The 22500-nt window shown below is 34.2% G+C and overlaps 2 protein-coding genes across 6 annotated transcripts in view; one reads left to right on the top strand and one right to left on the bottom strand.

Annotated features, from left to right (window-relative positions):
- LOC123518616 (interleukin-1 receptor accessory protein-like 1-A) overlaps positions 1–4950 on the bottom strand; it is a 68429-nt gene extending 63479 nt beyond the window's left edge. For 2 of the 3 annotated variants that reach the window (XR_006678842.1, XM_045279515.1), the window contains exon 1: positions 846–1053. The gene's annotated coding sequence lies outside the window, so the exon portion shown is untranslated. Of the gene's footprint in view, positions 1–845; positions 1054–4849 lie in introns of those variants that run through there. The other variant, XM_045279516.1, reaches the window with a different exon arrangement.
- Positions 4951–5030: 80 nt separating this feature from the next.
- Positions 5031–22500, top strand: part of LOC123518615 — a 33730-nt gene continuing 16260 nt past the window's right edge. The window contains exons 1-4 of one of the 3 annotated variants that reach the window (XM_045279513.1): positions 5031–5291; positions 19302–19452; positions 21157–21324; positions 21909–22102. In XM_045279513.1, the coding sequence (XP_045135448.1) occupies positions 19328–19452; positions 21157–21324; positions 21909–22102 (487 nt within the window). In that variant the 5' untranslated portion in view covers positions 5031–5291; positions 19302–19327. Of the gene's footprint in view, positions 5292–6002; positions 6153–18831; positions 19095–19301; positions 19453–21156; positions 21325–21908; positions 22103–22500 lie in introns of those variants that run through there. The other 2 variants (XM_045279512.1, XM_045279514.1) reach the window with 2 other exon arrangements.

Raw genomic sequence — 22500 nt, forward strand, 5'->3', positions numbered from 1 at the left:
ACTAATACTACGACAATTACTATCACAGCACTTCGTTCCATTGCATTAATTATGAGAACGAACAGAATTTTTTTTATTTTTTTTATTCCCGAGAAGGTGTGTTGTCCCTGCCAACAGCAGCACGAGACACACCAAGGAATGAATGTGAGGCACCCTTTGGTGGCCTCCTAGGAAGCGTCAGCGGACCACAATATGAAATACCGAGATGTACAATAGATAAGAATATGTGTAGACTTTAAGAGAATTTGTGTTAAAAAAGGACACACACACACACACACACACACACACACACACACACACACACACACACACACACACACACACACACCGCGTAGTGTAGTGGTTAGCACGCTCGACTCACAATCGAGAGGGCCGGGTTCGAATCCCGGTAAGCGGCGAGGCAAATGGGCAAGTCTCTTAATGTGTGGCCCCTGTTCACCTAAGCAGTAAATAGGTACGGGATGTAACTCGAGGGGTTGTGGCCTCGCTTTCCCGGTGTGTGGAGTATGTTATTTGGTCTCAGTCCTACCCGAAGATCGGTCTATGAGCTCTGAGCTCGCTCCGTAATGGGGAAGACTGGCTGGGTGACCAGCAGACGACCGAGGTGAATCACACACACACACACACACACACACACACACACACACCTGCTCATGTTCTTCATACCCCGACAATTCTCTGTAGTACTAAGTTTGTGCTTCCATAGTCAACATCACTTTGAACATTTTATCCAAATTTAGAAAATAAGCTTAAAAAATTACAATTACTTCGGGAATATCTAAAGATATACTACCTTAACTATTGCTATCCTATTACAAACATACGCACTTGGCACTCCCCCATACCTTTGTCTCTTGGAGTTGTTAATCAAGCAGCACGTGCCCTTGAGTCTCTTGTGTTAGTTAGCTATTGCAGTGTTTCTTTCAGCTTGTGTAACATCTCCTTTGCCTGCTGTGTGAGGGGAAAGGGTATATAGTATGGGTCATAACTGATGCGTTACCCCGACCAACGGCCGAGCGTTATGGTGTCGGCGCCAACACTGCCACGCTCCTGCTATCAGCACTGATGTCTCCTCTCTCGCTCTCTTGTACAGTTACCATAATTCTCTGCTTAGAGACAACTCACCCTTTCTCGTTTCAGGGCTTAGTCACATCCACTTCCTTCAAAACATGCCCTACAAATTAAAGCTTTTAGGTAACTGGACAAGTGTCACAGTCTAGAATAGCAAGAATCGAGATATAACAAAGTACTATATAAGGATGATGAAAATTTCCGTCGTCCATCATCTACCTGGATACTCACTCAGTTTGATGTTGCCCTCCGCCATTCACATTCATCCTCACTCACACGTCATCCCCCTAGTTAGTTCGTATTTATCCTCATACTAATCTATTCGTGTTTGTTTTCACGCCAGTTACATTACTTAAATCTTTACTCAATTTGAATTCATCTTCACATTAATCATATCCCATTCATTTGCCATTCAACACCCATCATCGCCCTTGTCGGTTCACATACATCCTCACACGAACAATTTTCATTCTTCTACACTTAAGTAATTTCATATCCACTTTCACGCCAGTCAGTTTATATTCACCTCCACACTTGTCGATGCTTATTCATTTACATTCATTCACCTTCTTCACACTAATTGATTCATGTTTATCTTCATAATAGTCAACTTTCAACAATGTTCCCTCTACACCGTCAATAAACGTAGTAAGTCCACTTGAACATTAAGAATAATGAAAAATATCCACCAACACATAAAGAAGAGAATTTATCGACAGGCCATTCCGATATCAAATGGTGTAGTGCTATGGTACACAGAGTTGTCGAAGTGTGGAATCAAGTTTTACAAGAGTGGTGACTGGTTGTGTTGATACGATCTGTGTTCCTTTGCTTTTTCCTTCTGCTTAGAACTTAACATGAAATTCTGATGAAATATTCAATTTATTCCAGATTGTTTTATTTCTACGCGGTCAGGATGCGAAATTTTTCCTCCTTTGGTTAGTGGAGAAAAGTGAACACGTGAGTTATCTACATGTGTGTGTGTGTGTGTGTGTGTGTGTGTGTGTGTCACTCTCGATGTAATTCCGCATTAGTAGAGGGACGCACAACGGATTTAGAGACGTGTGTGTGTGTGTGTGTGTGTGTGTGTGTGTGTGTGTGTGTGTCGCACTCGCGTATGATAGTGATGGAGAAAGAATTGATAAATGAAAACAGAATTTTATGGTTATAGAAAAGTACATTATTGAGTTCTTGTAGTCGTATTTGTTCCATGTGATTTTAGCAAACCTAAAAGGGACACGCTGTTAACATCACTGTCTTTTTCGTAAAATGTTGAATCAAAAGATCAAACGAAAATTTGTTGGTGCTGGAGAACATGGTGAGTGAGCTTATCGCTCCTCTTTAAGGTGACCATTCAGCGTTCCTTTCTCTGTATTATCTCTTGGAAAAACACTTGAAATAGGAAAAGAAGATGAACGGACGATTTTTAAATACTAATATATTAACATTAATTGTTAATGCCCAAAATATTAATTGCCATGATTGCGTTTACGTTGTTATTACTAATTTTATAGCTGGTGGCATAAATGTCAGAGAAAGAGTCAAAAGTTAGAGAATTTAGTTTCTAAAATGTTTTAATGATACTTTAAAAAAAAAAAAGATCAAGTCGTAGCCATGAAGACAAACAAAAAACAGGAAGACAGTCCCTAAGTTTGCCAGTTAAATGGATAAAAGGGTGATGGTATTAGTGAATATCTGCATTAGAAAGGAGAACAAAATAAAAGTAAATAGAAAGTATAGTGAAGCTACCTCACGAAATGGAGTGAACTGGAGGAAAAGAGGTATACTCTTAATAAATTTAAAAAAGCAGTGACCATTGAAACGATTTTATAAGATAGCAAGAGATGCAAAATTGCGGCTGTAGGTAAAAGACTGAAGACAATCATCTGAAAAAGGGGAGTTGATGAGACAAAAAAAAAAAAAGCTTCACACTTTGTACGGGGTGATGCTCCCTATATATTGACTAATTGCATTCATTAATTGCCAAAGGATAGCGTAAGTCTTAAAGCAAACATTTAATGTGAATTTGTGGCATTAGTCTACCAAGCATCTGCTTCCCAAGGGACAAAACACCGCATACATTTAACAATATAAAGTGTTAATATATTTTTAATCATATTTTTTTCTTCCACGTACTATATCTAACAGATCACGTTGTTCACAAATATCTTAATATGATTAAACCATAAGTTATGTAAAGAATATATACAGTTTTCCCCTTCTTACGAATTTGGGAATAATTATACAAAGGATTCTTTATTTTGACTTTGAAAACACTGAAATCATCATTTTCAAATAACTTGGCATTGTGTTCCAACACTGCAGCCTAACAGTGTATGGAAAAATTACACAATGTTGTACTTTGTTCTGAAAGAAAAGATATATAATTTCCTCTTACGTCTTGATTAAGGTGTTTCGATCATTACCGATATTAATACCAGTAAATGTACTAAATTAACAATAAATATATTTGAACAAAATAATATTCTAACAACTCTAGTTCATGTCCGTAGAATAGTATTTCCCTTTACGACATCAGTTTCTTTTGAAAAAAAAAAAAAAAGTTATAAAGTAGGCCAAGTACATCCACATATCCCAACACAATAGATAATATAAGGATAACAAAGGAAATGATAGATAGTCTGTAATGCCGTAAAAGTTAGGTTGCGTTTAATTTCTATGATTTTTCCAGTCTGTGTTTTTGTCTTTGATAACACACAAGAAATTTGCATTAGATACTCGTTGTAGTTCGCACTCTTTCAAAACTATTGACTTGGAGTTGTAAATAGCGAACGGCTTTCAAACAGTAAATAATTAGCTTTTTTTATTTTGATTTTAAAATTTTCTCAAAACCCATTGATGTTTCTTTTTTCATTAATTATTGATTTTTGCGTGTAACTCATCTAATGATACTTGTCTGTTAGGAAGAGATCATTGTGATGCGCAAATGATACATAGCTGGATTCATCACTTGCGTTTGAAATGTGACAACAATATGGCATTTTTTTTTTTTTATTTGAATAACAGTTCTCCCGATAAAAGGGCCTGCATACGGTTAGCAGCTGGAAGGGAAAATGACAATAAAGGGACAGAACACTAAATTTCATGGAAAATTTTAGCAAAAAATAAGATATGAAATTTCCAGTTGTGTTTTCAGACATTATTAGATTTTCTAATTATCGCTAAGAAAGATTAAATGGTTTTCTGGAGGATTGCGTAGAGCGGATATCTGAATGAATTGAGGCTTTAAGTCACTGAATAACACTATCTTTGCTTTAACTCATTCAAAGAATATACAAATATGAAAAGCTCAAAATTCTGTGGCATTTATACTTAAGCTTTGATTAATTTTGAGTTCAACGTATGATGAATTAACTTTTATCTTCTAAATCGATAAATTTTCATAGGTTTGAAAAATCTGACTATCAAGGAAAGGAGAAAGGAAGGATGGTAGGAAGAAAAGAATACACATGCATGTAGAAGTGTAGATGTCAGTGCTTAGTTTAAGATTCTTGCACTTCAGTGGTGGTTCCAACTTAAAATAACATGTAGTATGAGACAATTACTACTTCAGCATGATTTTAATGTTTTTTCTTTGTTTTTTCACATAAGTTACTTCGTCTTCCTTATGCTTTCAGTTTTGCTAATTGAAGGTCTTTTGAGATATGTTATTTGGGTAATGATCATGATGTCATTCATGGCGAACAGCGCCACGTTGCTTATTTAACATCTATTTCCCATAACACTGACTATTTCACTGTTAGTATTCCTCTCTTACCTTCCTTCAGTGTCCTCTAGTTCAAGAATCTGAAGAATTTGGTAAAAAAAAACCAGCAACCGATGTACACTGGACCTTGCTATGTACCAGAGAGAAATCTGGTCAGGGCTGCCCAAGTACTAGATAACACTGTGAGGGCGGATGTCACCCCCTGTGTATGGCCATTTCCCCAGATACTGTTAAAACGCCCGGTTGTGCTTCCCTTGGCTCACGGCGTCTGAACCTCGTGTATTATTCGCCAAATACTGGAGAATGTGCGATAGTGCTTCTGCAACGTGTCATCCTTTTGGTTGATAATAGAAATGACGAAAGGAAAAATTTAGCATTCAGATTGTGTACCGAGTGATGGCAGCGTCCATGGGCCAAAGAGGTGCCAGCCGAGAATAGAAGCTCTTCCTTAGACCTCTAAAAGGATTGCGGTCCACTGTAATATATGACAAAGGTAAATAAGAGACACGTGAATCCAGTAAGAACAGTAAAGCTAATTTCATCCCTAACTGAACATTATTTTTGCTTATAAATTGACATTTTTTCCTTGGTGACATCATCCTCATTTCCGTAAGCAAAACATTTCCCTTGACGGGCCTCATTACCTTTTGCCGAATTATATTTTATGTGTGTGTGTGTTGAAGAAACTGAGTGGCAATGATGTTTATTCTCTCATATTAAAAGAAGGATATACAGATGGCAACAAGTGATCTACCGGAAATAGATGGTTGTGATTCAGTATTCAGAAATGATTTAGAAAGTTAATATTTTTTATATTTTCTGATATATCCTGAAACTTCCAACATCTTAATCTTTAAAACCTGGAAATAAACCATATGTTTTTAGCACGATACTCAAATAGACAACAGTCATTTCATCATGGTCAGCTATTACGTAGACGAAAAGGGTTGCCAGATGATCATTTTCACATCAGTTTACGTCATATCCTCGTGGCAACGTTCCGTGAATGTATAAACAGACGTGCATCTCTTTTACTAATGCTGTTTATTTATTACTATTTTCTCTTTTATTATATATTACCATCAAACAACAACGAGTCTAAATAAACATAATCAGACACAGCTATCGCTCACAACAGCTCCACACTGCACGTGAACAACCTGCATAATGGGAGTTTCTTAAGCTGAAGCTCAGTCCAACGAGGAGTGAGACGCGTGGACGAGAACAAAAAATTCCAGGTTTCAGAGAATAATGCCTGGGATGGTAGTATAGTTTCTAAGAGGCCACGACAGTGATACAGGAACTGCCTGCTAGATGTTTATTAGCACTTCAGCTAATGAAGAGATGTGGAAAGGTTAGCAATCGTGTGCCTAGCAGTGGTGTGTGTGTGTGTGTGTGTGTGTGTGTGTGTGTGTGTGTGTGTGTGTGTGTGTGTGTGTGTGTGTGTGTGTGTGTGTGTGTGTGTGTGTGTGAGTGTGGGCATGTACTTGTGCTGTGTGTGTGTGTGTGTGTGTGTGTGTGTGTGTGTGTGTGTGTGCTTGTGCTTGTGTGTGTGTGTGTGTGTGTGTGTGTGTGTGTGTGTGTGTGTGTGTGTGTAATTCACCTCGGTCGCCTGCTGGTCACCTAGCCAGTCTTCCCCATTACGGAGCAAGCTCAAAGCTCATAGACCGATCTTCGGGTAGGACTGAGACCACAACACACTCCACACACCGGGAAAGCGAGGCCACAACCCCTCGAGTTACATCCCGTACCTATTTACTGCTAGGTGAAAAGGGGCCACACATTAAGAGGCTTGCCCATTTGCCTCACCGGGCCGGGATTCGAACCCGGCCCTCTCGATTGTGAGTCGAGCGTGCTAACCACTACACTACGCGGTGTGTGTGCGTGCGTGTGTGTGCGTGCGCGCGCGCGTGTGTGGAGAGCTTTAAATTACTTAATCGGATGTCGTCTATGACCCAACTTGTTTGTGTCGACAGGTGAAATCATATCGTTGATTAGAAAGGGAGAGAGAGAGAGAGAGAGAGAGAGAGAGAGAGAGAGAGAGAGAGAGAGAGAGAGAGAGAGAGAGAGAGAGAGAGAGAGAGAGAGGGAGAGGGAGAAGGAAGGAGAGGGAGAGGGAGAAGGAGAGGAGAAGGAAAAGGAGAAGAAGAGGGAGAGGGAAGAAGGAGAAGGAGAAGGATGACAAGGAGAAGGGGTAAGAGAGAGAGAGAGAGAGAGAGAGAGAGAGAGAGAGAGAGAGAGAGAGAGAGAGAGAGAGAGAGAGAGAGAGAGAGAATGATTGAGGTGAAGATAATTATTGATGTTATGACAATAAACAAGTATATATAACAATAACAACAATAATAACAACAACAACAACAACAACAGCAACAACAACTACAACTACAACAATAACTACTGCTACTACTACTACTACTACTACTACTACTACTACTAACAACAAAATAATGAAATAGTGATATTATCAATAATAATAATGATAATAATAATAGATAGTAATAATATTAATAATGACAATAATAATTCATCAACAACAACAGTATTTTTTCTCTTCTGTGTCTGAGAGGCAAGGTGATCAGTATATGACAAGCCCTGTCCTCCACGTTACTCATTCTCCGTCATCATCGCCCTGTCATTATCCATCCATGTACTCCAGCGGTATAAACTGCTGTCCCGGTTGTTCTTATACACCGAGTCATGAAGAAATGTATGTTTTTATTTGCGACAGTATTTTCTTGCTATGAGTGTTGTGACCCAGAATAAAGCCATGCCGACTGTGCCGTGATCATTTATTGAAAGTTTATCCCGCTCTTAATAAGATAGCCACTCACTACGCCCTTATCATTATCCTTAGTTAGATCATTTTTCTTAGGCAATGACCTTTCTTTTAATAGCACAATAAAGGTTTCTCCACCCACTCTCTCTCTCTCTCTCTCTCTCTCTCTCTCTCTCTCTCTCTCTCTCTCTCTCTCTCTCACAAGATACTTTAGCTCAGAAAACCGGCCAAGGGAGAGAAAAATACCGACATACTGCCCCCAGAGATTCAGGAGCTGTGGATTCAAAAGTGATGATAAACCTAGTATCTTGAGGTGTGTTGATACTTCTTGAAATCCATTCTTAAAGTGAGGAAAACTCCGAATAAATGTGGCAAATCGGAAGAGTTCTCAACACGTGGAAATTGTCACACTAGCACACGTCCCTGTGCAGATGTTCTGTCATTAGTAACTTAATTACTTCGACAGGAAAAGTGATATGAGCTACCAAAAAAAAAAATCTTTCTGTGATAAGATAGAGCGTTGTTGCTTCTATCCATGTGACAACTGCGTTCCTCTATGCGCAAAGTAATCCTATTAGATACTCCTCCACTTTTCTTTTAAAGGTTACGGTTTTGTTTATTCCTGTTTGACGTTTTAACTTGTCAGTTTTGTTTCACTGACCAATGTGGTTAACAAACCTGCAGCTCCGCTATTCTAAATGACTTAAAGCATTTAGTGCGGCAATCTACATGTATTTCTAATCGACGTGGAGTTTCGCCAAATATTATTATCCTTTTCCTAACCTCTGACACTATATATATATATATATATATATATATATATATATATATATATATATATATATATATATATATATATATATATATATATATATATATATATATATATATATATATATATATATATATATATATATATATATATATATATATATATATATATATATATATATATATATATATATATATATATATATATATATTTCACGTCTCCAACTACTTTTCTTGCAGTCTCGCTCCACGAGCCTTTCTACGCACTTTCAATTCTATTACGTTGATGTCCCATGTCAATACAAGAGTTCCCCATTATTTTCACTTTCTGTACTTTTTGGGGTGGTCTTTTTGGAGTGGGAGAGGGTTGGTAAACTAGTAATTTCTTCCTGTTTCCGTATTTTCTCTTGCTAACGCTTTGAATAGTTTCTAAAGGAGCGCATCAAGGTACTTAAGAATTTAAATTGGCTTCTCTCTCTTTTCTTATACTATTATTTTCTTTTTTTTTTCTTTCAGAGGGGAAAGGCAATTAGAATTTATCTTTTTTACCCTGTCGATCTTCCTGACACATTAAAAATTATAATAACAATGATGATAATGATGATGATAAGAACAACGACAATAATGATGATAATAATAATGATAGTAATAATGATGATAATAATAATGATGATGATAATAATAATAATAATAATAATAATAATAATAATAATAATAATAATAATAGCAATAATAATAATAATAATAATGATAATAATGATAATAATAATGATAATGATAATAACAATAGTAATGACAGTAATGATAATAATAATAATAATAATAATAATAATAATAATAATAATAACTGTAATGATGATAATAATAATAATAATAATTATAAAAGTAATAACAATGATAATGAAAATAATAATAATAACCATCTCTACCACTTACCATTAAGAATCAGTCCATCTCCCACTGTATCTTCGTTCATTAAGGTGCACCGCCTTCTTACAGTGTTACTTAATTCTGGAAAGAGTAATGGAGCAGTGTTGTTTGCTACGTTAACGAAAGGGTTTTGATATCGCGTTGTTAAATAAATGTTTAACTTTTATGTCCGGTAACGATGCAGATAACTGAAGTATCCGCCTCGTACTTCCTGACTTGCTTACTGATAATTTAATCGCCCGGTACATGTAGCTTCTTTTTACGGATATTGTGTCACAGTGCAGAGAAAACAAATTTTCCATTTATCACTATGTCTTTCCTGTTATGATATCCTGTGCATTTGTGCGAATTTTCGTAATTCGTAGTTTCATCTCTTTCTGTGCTGCGTGAAAGAGCCTGTTCATTTACTCTCCTAACTTTCGCTAGTTTTTTGTACTGCACTTGACTTGTGCCAACTAATACGGTTAGTATTTATTTCCATTTTGCATTGTCATATGTCTGCATTGTTCTGGTCTTAGTGTCTGAATTGTTTAGTAGCTTTTTGTTTTAATCTCATTTCCAAGAGTGACCAGTCCATTACGGCGTGATGATGTACCACAAATTTTTGCATTTCTGATGTGTGATTGATCAAATTGCTTACTGCGTATTACTTCAAAGAAGAAACTGCGAATTACTTCATTTTGCTTATTCAAATTTGATTTGTAAGTCAGTTAAGATTTTCAGGAATTTTTAGGTAGTTTGTTTGGAAAAATAAAGTTATTTTCAAACATTTTAACATTCATATTTAGGCTTAAAGATAAGAAAATACTTTTTTTAGATTATTGTATCATGTACAGTATATGTGTATCCTAAACCATAACGAAAGATCATTATAAATAAATCCAATATTTATTTTATCTTTATTTCATTATTTTTTTTTTTTTACGGATCAGCTTTTGTATGTGTGAAAAAAGAAATGCCATTACTTTTCTTACCTCTACAGTCGCTGCAATGTTGATAGCTTTAGTCGTTGCCACAGAGAAGTCACTCCATAGCGAAGAAGTGGTACTTGTCACATTTACGATGTCCATAAACATAAGTTATTAGCATTCATTATTTTTACTACTATAATGTCACGTCATTAAATTATTTCAGGGATAAGGATACAGTCTCGCTATTATTTGAACTGAATGAAATTTACACCGTTTAATGTGATAATCTGACACTGAGATGGGAAGATTAGAGTTGGGGAAAATGAGAAAGCTGACACACCCCAGCATGACGAGAGTGAGGAGCGTCGCAAAATTGGATAGTATCTAATATTGCTTTAATTCTAACGTTGTTTGTTTATGGGAAGGAACAGAAATGAGAGGCACACCCAGATAAAAGACTTCAGAGAACAGACATCTTTCACTTTTACAGTAAGATGATAAAGTGAACGGGAGATAATGGTGTTCTTGATTTCCTTAAAAGTATTATGAGAGAGAGAGAGAGAGAGAGAGAGAGAGAGAGAGAGAGAGAGAGAGAGAGAGAGAGAGAGAAATCTTTCAGCGAGATAAAATTTATTGTAACAGAGAGTAATAGAGGGAATCTATGAAAGCGAAGCATTTGGCCATCCCTAAGGAGAGTGAGGCTATAAAATGATGATTTATTTATTCCTACAGTATGAGTGACATAATGTTGTCAAGAGAAAAAACAAAATGTAGTGTCAGAACTTTACTCGAAATAGTGAACCCCAAAAGAGTGACATTGAGTAATCCTCGGGGTGTTGTGGAAGTAAACACAAAAAGGCTTAACAGCTGGAAAATAATAGAGAACCTGGTAAAAACCCCTTCAGCTGTATTTCCCTTCCCATCTAGCCTGAGTGTTAAATGGTACCAGTGGTACCTTTGTCAGCTGCAATGATCACTAATTAATAGATTGTAATAAAAGTGAGCAATTATAGTTCTGAACTGTACAATATATCCGTCCGTAAGGTTTAAGACTTCTAGTATCTGGTTCTTTGAAGATTTGAAATAAATTCCAAAACACAATGAAAACAGAGTAGATCAGCGGTCTTCGAGTGTAGAAGTTTAGGACTAGGTTTCTTGTTACATATTCCAATAAATAATTCCGAATTCTGCACAACATCTCTGTGATGTTTTGAGCAGCGCTCGTGGCTACGTGTGATTACATGTCACCTGAATCCTGACCAGGACAAATAATGTGATTAAGACTTACTTGGGAAATTCCTGGGAAGCTAGATCACATTACCATACGTGTCACAATCGGCGTTTGTACTTATAAATCCACGGCCTTACCAATCCATCCACTCACATACAGACCGCCACCCCACCCCCAAAAAAAAAAAAAACACACACACAAACGCAAACACACACATCAAAGAGAAAGTGGGAGAAAGACGGACGGACGTTGCATCGGTTAGTTGACCTTGATTTTGTAATATAGTGCTAATCCCATACTTTGTAAACAAATGTTACAATGATATAAGCCGTTGATCCTGTAACGCACGTGTTGGACAAATGCATATGTAGCCTTATGGGATGATCACTTCTAATGGAACAATTTTGTGGTATCAGTTTCTTTTATCCGTATCGATTAAATCTCACATATCAAAAGCTCAAGATAATCCCTCGTTATTTACAAGTGTGTGTGTGTGTGTGTGTGTGTGAGAGAGAGAGAGAGAGAGAGAGAGAGAGAGAGAGAGAGAGAGAGAGAGAGAGAGAGAGAGAGAGATTATCTTCTACTTTATAGTGCAACTATCTAGAACAGCGGTTCTCAAACAGTGAGTTGCGACCCACCTTTGGGTCGCGAGATATCTTTTGATGGATTGCAGAAAAGTAGAAAAAAAAATCTTATGCTTTTCATGATTACAAGAATCGTTCCTCACTCCCCTCTTCAACACGAGATTAGCAGAAAAATACTATTAACTGTATTCAATTCTTTATTTTTTTGTTTCTCATTACTTTAGTTAAAATGAGGAAAAAAACATCTATTTTCTTTTAGGTAAAGTTTATATACTATTGTAAATTTTCTCTACTATGAGTCGCAAAGGACTGAAATGTTCCAAAAATGGTCACTCACATATTAGTGTTTTTTTTTTAACCAAACATTCCAAAAATCGTTTGCAACTCAACAAAAATTGAACAGAACTACACAGTTGCGTGAGGGAGTGTCTTGAAATGAGTGGAAGGTGTAGAAGATTAGATACCAGATAGGATAGAAAAGAATGGAAGTTTGAATATAGTAGGTAACTCCTATGTCAGTGAGATGAAGAGAATGAAATTGAGAATATGTATTTTTTGCATGTCGTTACCAAAGAAAAGGAGAGAAATTATGTAGTTCCAAAGTTTAGCAAAGTATGGAGGTATAGTAGTAGCGTTGATGTTAAAGAAATCTTTTTACTTCACTCCATTTCATAGTGTTTAGTAGAGAAAAATCTTCATTCATGAGAAATCTTTTCAGTTCATTAACAGATGAGACCTGTTTGTAGAGCTAACATCCAAAAAAGGAAAAGAAAAAATATATCAAAGACGACACATTGAATACCTGATTCATGAGCACTATTTTAAAAGATCAATGTGAAATTTTCAGTCAAGAGTTTGAGTAAAGAAAGATTAGGTGTAAAAAAGGCTGATGGTTAATTTTGTATTGAGAAGGAAGAGATGGCGTTACAAATGTAGTTTAAAAATTAATATAGAATAAACTTTCAGCTCATTCATAAGTACTGCAAAGGAGAGGATGATGCTACAGAGGCCTACATACTATCACTGTTGATAGTCCGATGAAAGAAATTTTAGCCGTATATTACTGTAATAACAAAACAGATGAAGAAGAAAAAATCTGAGATAATGGTGCAGATATTTGAATAAAGGCCATAAATCGGAAATTTAGTTTTGAAAAGTTCAAATTTAAGATGCGTGTGTCTATTGTTCCTAATGGCTGTTATATTATGAAAGGCAATAGTTGCTCACCGATTTATAAAATGTTGAGAATGTCTGCATGCATAAAATTTTATAGAAATATAAGAAAAGAGGGAAGATATAATATGGCTTTGTTTTCTTGAGCCAACAAACGAAAAGGTCAGTACATCACGTAGTCTTGAGGGTGGGATCGTGCGATGACATGCAGGAAAGCCCACACCAACCTATCTACGTGAGTGAGAGGTCGTAAGGACATCCTGAGGTGACGAGGGAGGTGTGGCTGAAATTCCGATCCCTGGAGGGAATTCCTTATAGTAATTTTAAAATGCATTTAATTGCGTGTTTTTTTTTTTTATACCATGTGGGCTTTTCACGGGAATTTATGGGCTAAAGGGGATACTTATTAAGGGTACCTCCTATTTCAAAGCCCACCCGCTAGGAAACCGTTGCCCCGAGTGAGGAAGCCCAACCTACACTCAGACCGTAGACAGGATTCGAACCCGTGCGCTTGGAGACCCCTCGGACCCCAAAGCACGCACGGATCCACTGTACCATTGTTTACCTAATGAAAGTCTTTGTTTCACTTTCTATTTCTCGTTGCTCCCGTTCAGCCTCAATCCAAGACATTTCTGGGGATGATACGAGTATAATCGGAGATCTACATATCGCTAATGCCACCAAGAGGACAGTTCTACTTACTGATATAAAAGTTATTTACATATTTTTTTTCTTTTCAAACTGCAGGAAATAAAGAAAAAAATATAAATAAGTAAAAAAAAATGCGATTATGATGATGATAATAATAATAATATCAATAATAATAATGATAATAATAATAATAATAATAATAATAATAATGATAATAATAATAATAATAATAATAATAATGATAATAATAACAATAATGGTGAAAACGAACTTCCAAATAAATGCATCCACTTTCCAAGGCGAGACAGATTCCAACACAGCAGGTGACTTAGTTAACCGGCACAGTATAGATACGGCTGCCCTGTCTCTTTCACAGTGTTTTCCTAATTTTGATTGGCTTCTTCCACCTCTACCGGTAGCATCCATTAGTAGCTGTTTTAACGTAGATTTTTTCATACTTTCCCCATGTTTACTTATTTGTGACCTCACATTACGATAGAAAGAAACGGCACTAAGTATGGATGAAAATAATTTTTGTAGTGGTTTGCGTTAACCTACATGTGTGGTGGGACCGTGAACGAGAGAGAGAGAGAGAGAGAGAGAGAGAGAGAGAGAGAGAGAGAGAGAGAGAGAGAGAGAGAGAGAGAGAGAGAGAGAGAGAGAGAGAGAGAGAGAGAGAGAGAGAGAGAGAGAGAGAGAGAGAGAGAGAGAGAGAGAGAGAGAGAGAGAGAGAGAGAGAGAATGCTATTTATTCACCAAACAAGATCATTATCAGCACCAGCAATTATGTTTAATACTTCTGGTCTTGAGCTTGTTATTCTGACCCGCATTTTCATTTTCATGCATCTGATTAACTTGTTAGCTCGTTCGTTAATTACCTATCAATTTAGTGTAGTTATCTAGTTATTAATTTAGTTATTTGCTGTTTATATTTCTTGAAGTCCGGCATTACTAATAATTTGTTATCACAAAGTTGATCCACTTACGCAATAAATCTCCTTTTTTCATTAGTACGTATCTGATTTTCTTTTTCTTTTAATGTACGGAAAAGCAGCAGAATGTTCTCTCTTAGAATTTCAATTGTAGTTTCAATTTAATCTTCGTTTTCCTATCTTCCTCGGTGTTACCAATTATGGTTGATCATTTTTCGCTTTATTGTCTCTCTTTTCTTCACTTACCTCGACAACAACTTGGATCTGATTTTCAATTTGTAGAACACCGACTCTCCTCTCCTAAACATCTTTTTCTTTTTTTCCTCACTGAAACACAGGTGTCAGAGGGTTTTGATTGTAGCCCTTTTTATGATGACCATTCCCTAAGGAAGTACACGAATCACACAGGAAAGCAACAAAACACCTGACTTCTGATCTCTCTAAGATTCCTGATTGTGGCAGAGCAAACTTGATATTGTCCAAGGTTTCAAAAACTCAATTTCTTCGTCTATCAAATCGACAAAATCCACCAGAAAACTATCCCCCTCTTCTTAAATGTAATCAGATGCCATCCACCCCTCGTCTTCCACATTGAACATCCTTGATATGCCCTTTACTTGTAATGTAATCTCGAAACTTCACATCTCATCTCTAATTAAAATAACTTCTATAAAATCCTCTACACCAGTTTTTTTCAGCTCCACAATTGCTAAATCTGTATAAGAGAGTCTTATCAGTTCGTGTGCTTCATATTTGTGTTGGGGATAGGAAAATTTCGTTCACACAGCTCTTTTCGACAGGATGAAATTTAATCATCTCTTATCATCTCACTGACTGTCTTCAACCTCTTTATCATTATCACAATCTTGCATCTCTTGTTATTCTCTACCGCTATTTTCATATTACTTGCTCTTTCTGATCTTGTTCCCTCCTCCCACAACCTCGCCACACAAGACTTTCTTCATTCTCTCACCAGTATTTCCGATTATCCATCCTTTTCCTTGGTAAACTGTGGAACTCCCTGCTTGCTTCTGTATTTTCATCTATGACTTGAACTTTTCAAGTGAAAGGTTTTAAGACTTTATCCTCTATCTTCTGCTGACGCTTTTGTCTCTGTACAGGTCCACCACCTCAGTGGGCCTTTTTTATTGTAATCTTTGTTGCCTTTGCCAGTTCCCTCGCTACATACAGATAAACAAAAAGCATATATATATATATATATATATATATATATATATATATATATATATATATATATATATATATATATATATATATATATATATATATATATATATATATATATATATATGTGTGTATATATATATATATATATATATATATATATATATATATATATATATATATATATATATATATATATATATATATATATATATATATATATATATATATATATATATATATATATATATATATATATATATATATATATATATATATATATATATATATATATATATATATATATATATATATATATATATATATATATATATATATATATATATATATATATATATATATATATATATATATATATATATATATATATATATATATATATATATATATATATATATATATATATATATATATATATATATATATGTATGGAAAAGGAAAGTCAGTATATCCCTGCTCACCTTTATATATAAATAGATAAATAAATAAATATATAATATATATATATATATATATATATATATATATATATATATATATATATATATATATATATATATATATATATATATATATATATATATATATATATATATATATATATATATATATATATATATATATATATATATATATATATATATATATATATATATATATATATATATATATATATATATATATATATATATATATATATATATATATATATATATATATATATATATATATATATATATATATAAAGCTAACCGCACAAGTGAGGTAAGCCAAATTACCTTAATAGGTGTAATTAGACCGATAATAGAGTGCATAAAGATCTTGATCATAAAGTCTACATGGGGAAAACACTTCCCTGGTGAGTATCACGTCCATCATCAGGGAATCACTGCGTCTGTCCTGTGGGAATCACTGAACACGTGGAACTCAAGGTTTGCTTATTCAGAAATGGAACATAGTTGGGAAACACAAATGAAACATATATAACAAAGCCTCGCGACGTCTCCGTGCTTTTCCCATCGCGGGTTTACCCACAATTAAGTTCTTTACTCGACTGCATCTCTTACTCATCAAAATCCCCGGTGCGACTCAAGAAAAACATTGATGAATAGCAGGCAGATTGAAGAGCATCAATATCGAGACCTACGCTCCGTGAGGGGGAAAGGCGCACTTCAAGTACAATGTTGCTTCACTTTGCAATTCATTTGTGCTTCTATGCCCATTGCTGACGCTCCCTTGCTTTTGTTTTACTGAGATTAAGTAATTTACTACTACTACTACTACTACTACTATTACTACTACTACTACTACTACTACTACTACTACTACTACTACTACTACTACTACTACTACTACTACTCCAACTACTACTATAAATACTCATAATAACAATAATGAAGATAATAATAATAATAGTAGTAATAATAATGATGATAATGATAAATGTAATCATAATGATGATTATAATAATAATAATAATAATGATAATAATAATAATAATAATAATAATAATAATAATAATAATAATAATAATAATAATAATAATAATAATAATAATAATAATAATAATAATAATAATAATAATAATAATAATAATAATAATAATAATAATAATAATAATAATAATAATAATAATAATAATAATAATAATAATAATAATAATAATAATAATAATAATAATAGTAATAATAATAATAATAATAATAATGATAATAATAATAGTGATGAATTGATAAATCTGTAGAAGTGTGTTAAGATATTGTCTTTGAACACCCTGAAGCCAAATATCCATGTTTTGTTTTTCAAACTAACCTTCTCAATCATGAAGATAGAGTAACCTGAAACTGGAACCCAGACTTGCAATAATAACTTGAATAAATAAAATGATTTTTCTGTCTGCATTTTATAGGAAATTGGAATTTCCTAAATAGTTTATGAATACTTTTCAAGAAATACACTCAGTGTTTCCGAAGGTTTTGAATTCCAAAGTCAATATTAGTGTAGTTGGTTGTTAAAGCCGGGAAAAAAAATGCAGAAATGAAGGAAATGGTTTGAAATTTTTATTTTTCTTAATGCCCAGATTTCTAAGGAATTGTAAACTCACGCACTAAATTAAATGATAATTAGATAAATAAAGTAATTGCATTAGCGACGTGTACTGTAGCATACGCAAATGTAAATTATGTCTTTTAAGATTTTTTTTCCCTCATTGATTTTTTAGTTTACACTGCGAAAGTTTTAACAAGACAAGGAAATAATGCCGAGCACCACAGCCGCTAGAACAAATAGAACAGAGAGACTGTGGTTTGTGGTTAGAACAGATGAAACATTCACGAGAGAGAGAGAAAAAAAAAAAAACTTAATCCTCAAAGTACTCAAAGTTTCAGATTGCATTTTCATTCTTTATATTTTCACTATTTGAATGTAATGAACAGTTTAAAAGATTGAGAATATCAATATTGTAAAACTAAAAATTTTTTGCAGTTTAGTATGTGAAAAACAGTATAGTGATTACGAAAAATAGAAGATATTTACAAAAAACCGGGATTACAAAAGTCTGACCATCTTCGAGCGTGAAAACACAATGATAAACAAAAGAATATTTAGATAAACAAAGCATGTGTTCAGATTTTACCTGGTATAATTTTTATCCTTTATTTTGTCATAGAACAGTGAGAAAAAATTTACATTATTTTGAAGATGAATCACCAGTGAATATTTGTGAAAAATATATAAAGAAGAATGACCGGAAGTAACCCATCCCATTTCTAATATGTGATCAAAATAAGAATACGGTAACCGTCTACGGAAAGTTGACTCAGGAAACATGACGCAAGGTCTTCTCTACCAAGGATATATAACAATGGTCGCCGTCACGAAGATGGAGACTCCATGGGCTGAAGTTCTAGGTCTTACAACACCGTCACATATAAGTAGTAAAATAAAAACAAGTGATTAAAAGAAATGATATGAAACTTGTCGCTCGTCTGAAAAAGCTACAACCAACAGACAAAGAACTAATATTTTTTTTATCTCTTTTAAATTAGGAAGTTATTATAATATGTATGTTCCAAGCTGCTATATGAGAAACAGTAACTATGTGCATCTCTTCAATGAATTTTTTGTTGTCGGTGAGTGAAAAAATAAATCATTTAATAAAATTTCCTCTCCTTAAAGGAGTAGAAATATGTACTTTAAAAAAAAATGCATAAAGATCAGTACTGATTTTTCTTTTTCTTTATCGAAATGGTTTGCAGCAAACAACAACAGAAAAATATTCTACAAAGCTTCCCCTTCTTTAGGTATAACATGTTCATTAACACTTTTTTCTCACCTAGCATGAATCGATCCACCCAAGTGAATCATGACACGGAAAAGTTACATGGCCCGAAGAAGGATGGTGTTTCCTCACGCACGTTCACTACTCTTGATGTCCCTGATGCTGCTGGTGATGCAACTACCGGCACACGTCTTGTCTACAGTCAACAGGTGCGCCTCACTGGCAACATTCTTCACAATTCTCTTGTAACAGGGAATGAATAACACCACCTCAGATCTTTTAGTACTTCTCGAAGACTTCTATTTAAGAAGGTAGCCCTCTATTTCAAAGATAAAAGGAATAAATAGATAGACAGATAGTCGGTAGCAATAGTAATTGTACTGATAGCATTGTAGCAGAAGTGGCAAGCAGTATAATTTTGATAATGATTACAATACAATTAGTAATGATGATACTACTACTACTACTACTACTACTACTACTACTACTACTACTACTACTACTACTACTACTACTACTACTACTACTACTACTACTACTACTACTACTACTACTACTACTACCACTACCACCACCACCACCACCACTGCTGCTGCTGCTGCCACTACCACTACCACCACCACCACCACCACCACCACCACCACCACCACCACCACCACCACCACCACCACCACCACCACCACCACCACCACCACCATTCTGACACCATTCTTCTCTCTCTCTTCTCTTCTCTTCTCTCTCTCCTCTTCTTCTCTCTTCTTCTTCTCTTCTCCTCTTCTCTCTCTCTCTCTTCTTCTTCTCTCTTCTTCTTCTCTCTCTCACCACCACCACCACCACCACCACCACCACCACCACCACTACTACCTACCACTACTACTACTACTACTACTATTACTACTACTACCATTAATAATGATGATAATAATGATAATAACAATGATAATAATCATAATCACAATAATAGTGACAATAATAATAATAATAATAATAATAATAATAATGATAATAATAATAATAATAATAATAATAATAATAATAGTAATAATAATAATGATGATGATAATAGTAATAACAATGATAATAATAATAATAATAATAATAATAATAATAATAATAATAATAATAATAATAATAATAATAATAATAATAATAATAATAATAATAATAATAATAATGATAATAGTAATAACAATGATAATAATAATAATAACAATAACAACAACAACAACAATAACAGTAAGTGAAGAGAAAATTCCCAAAGTAGCTGCAAAGATATGAATATGAAAAAACGATCGAAGCACCTCATTCAATAATTGCATATTGTCAACTGAATTTAATGAAAGAGATTGAATAGTTAGCGTCAGTGCAGATCATGACAGTGTGTGTGAAGACATATTATGTAATGATAAATCAGTTTTGAAGATTTATGAAACATTATCACTTACTTACGAAGTATTGCATCATCAGTGCGTTGGGCAAGACCATTTGGTGATTTGTTGCTCAACATCCTTCCTCTACTTACCTATTTTTCCTACATCTTCATGTATCCAGATTCCTTTTTTACTTTTCTTAGTGAAACTCTTTAGATTTTATACAGAGCAACAGTGACTTTTGTCACTGTCTTCAGGTAAAGTAAATCATAAGACAAATTTAGAAACATGGGTTAAAGAGCATTTACATTTTGTGGATCCTTCTCCACAAATCACTACAATAGTACCTAGACACTCTAGAAGAGTTCAACATTACCTCGTTGATGGTCTTTAATACATAAAGGCACAAAGTTTTGGAAGGAATTCGTAAGGTCGTTTTCCTGATTGGAAGGAAAGTTAGTGATTTTCATATATACAGTATGAAAATTTACAACGCTCTTTTACATTATCATAAATTGTTAAAAGATGTTGCATATATTCCAGGAAAAGGTGCCCCTGCGCCAGTGCAAAACTAGATAATGACACTGTTGTCCTGAAAGAGAACCTTACTGACACCACCACCAGGGCGAGGGAGCTGAACTGTTGTGCCCGCCGTCTTCTGGCCGCCTTTGACCCGTTATATCATCCTAACGACTCCATCACCATTGTGTGGTGAGATATTCTCCGTTCAGTGTGACTTAGCATAAATTTTGGTCCATATACTAGAGTGAGGCAAGTTTTCCATAAGTGTAGGAATTAAATACCTAGTAGGATATATCTAGCTTCTTTATTTTTCCATTGAAATGAATGTGTACAGAAGTATTTTTCATAACCCGCTTGTGCAGTGTGAAAAAAAAAATGTGTTTCACTTACCGGAAGAGCATATTGCATAACTATCTGTGGTGCCTGCTTGTTATTTCTGTTTTCATCAATCAATTCTGACATAATGATGAGATCTGTCTTACCGATGTAAATTGTGAACAAGAGTACGTAATACCTTTCTCTTTATTTTTTTTTTTTTTTTTTTTTTTTCCTTTTTTCAAGACCCGGATTGACTCATACTTGCTTAAAAAGGATGAGTGCAAATATATTATTTTTCTTTAACTGCAGGTTTTTTATCGTTCTAATGTGTTTTCAAACTTCAAATTGTTTATCATTAATCTTTATTTGTTGCTGTTGTTGTTTTCATATAACTGCCATCGTCGATTTCTCCTCCAGCAACCTACCAGACAGTAATGCGTTCAATGTTTACTCAGGTATTTCAAAGGTAAGGAATATAAAGTGGAAGAACAGTGGTCTAAACAAGTAAGCACCTTTGAAATTGGTTTTTGCGGCCTGGAGACGCTGGAAAGCAATAATTTGAAGTTTCGAGACGAGGGCGTATATAGCTGTGCGGTAACCTCATCCAGCGGGGCCTCCGTCACCAAGAACTTTTCTTTGTGCCTCAAGAGTAAGTATACAATTTAAAGGCTGGAGAAACAAAGAGGTTGTTTCATACATTTGTTTGCATCCGTTAATTATATATATATATATATATATATATATATATATATATATATATATATATATATATATATATATATATATATATATATATATATATATATATATATATATATATATATATATATATATATATATATATATATATATATATATATATATATATATATATATATATATATATATATATATATATATATATATATTATAGTCTGAATAGTGGACATGTTATGTGTATCACGCAGCCATTTCATTTAGTGCACATTTCATTGGACTAGTTTAAAGATTAACGTAACGAGAACACAATGCAGTGATAAGGACAGCATGTGCCTCATATGTGAAGTA

This window comes from Portunus trituberculatus, chromosome 44, assembly GCF_017591435.1.
Source record: "Portunus trituberculatus isolate SZX2019 chromosome 44, ASM1759143v1, whole genome shotgun sequence".
Taxonomy (NCBI): domain Eukaryota; kingdom Metazoa; phylum Arthropoda; class Malacostraca; order Decapoda; family Portunidae; genus Portunus; species Portunus trituberculatus.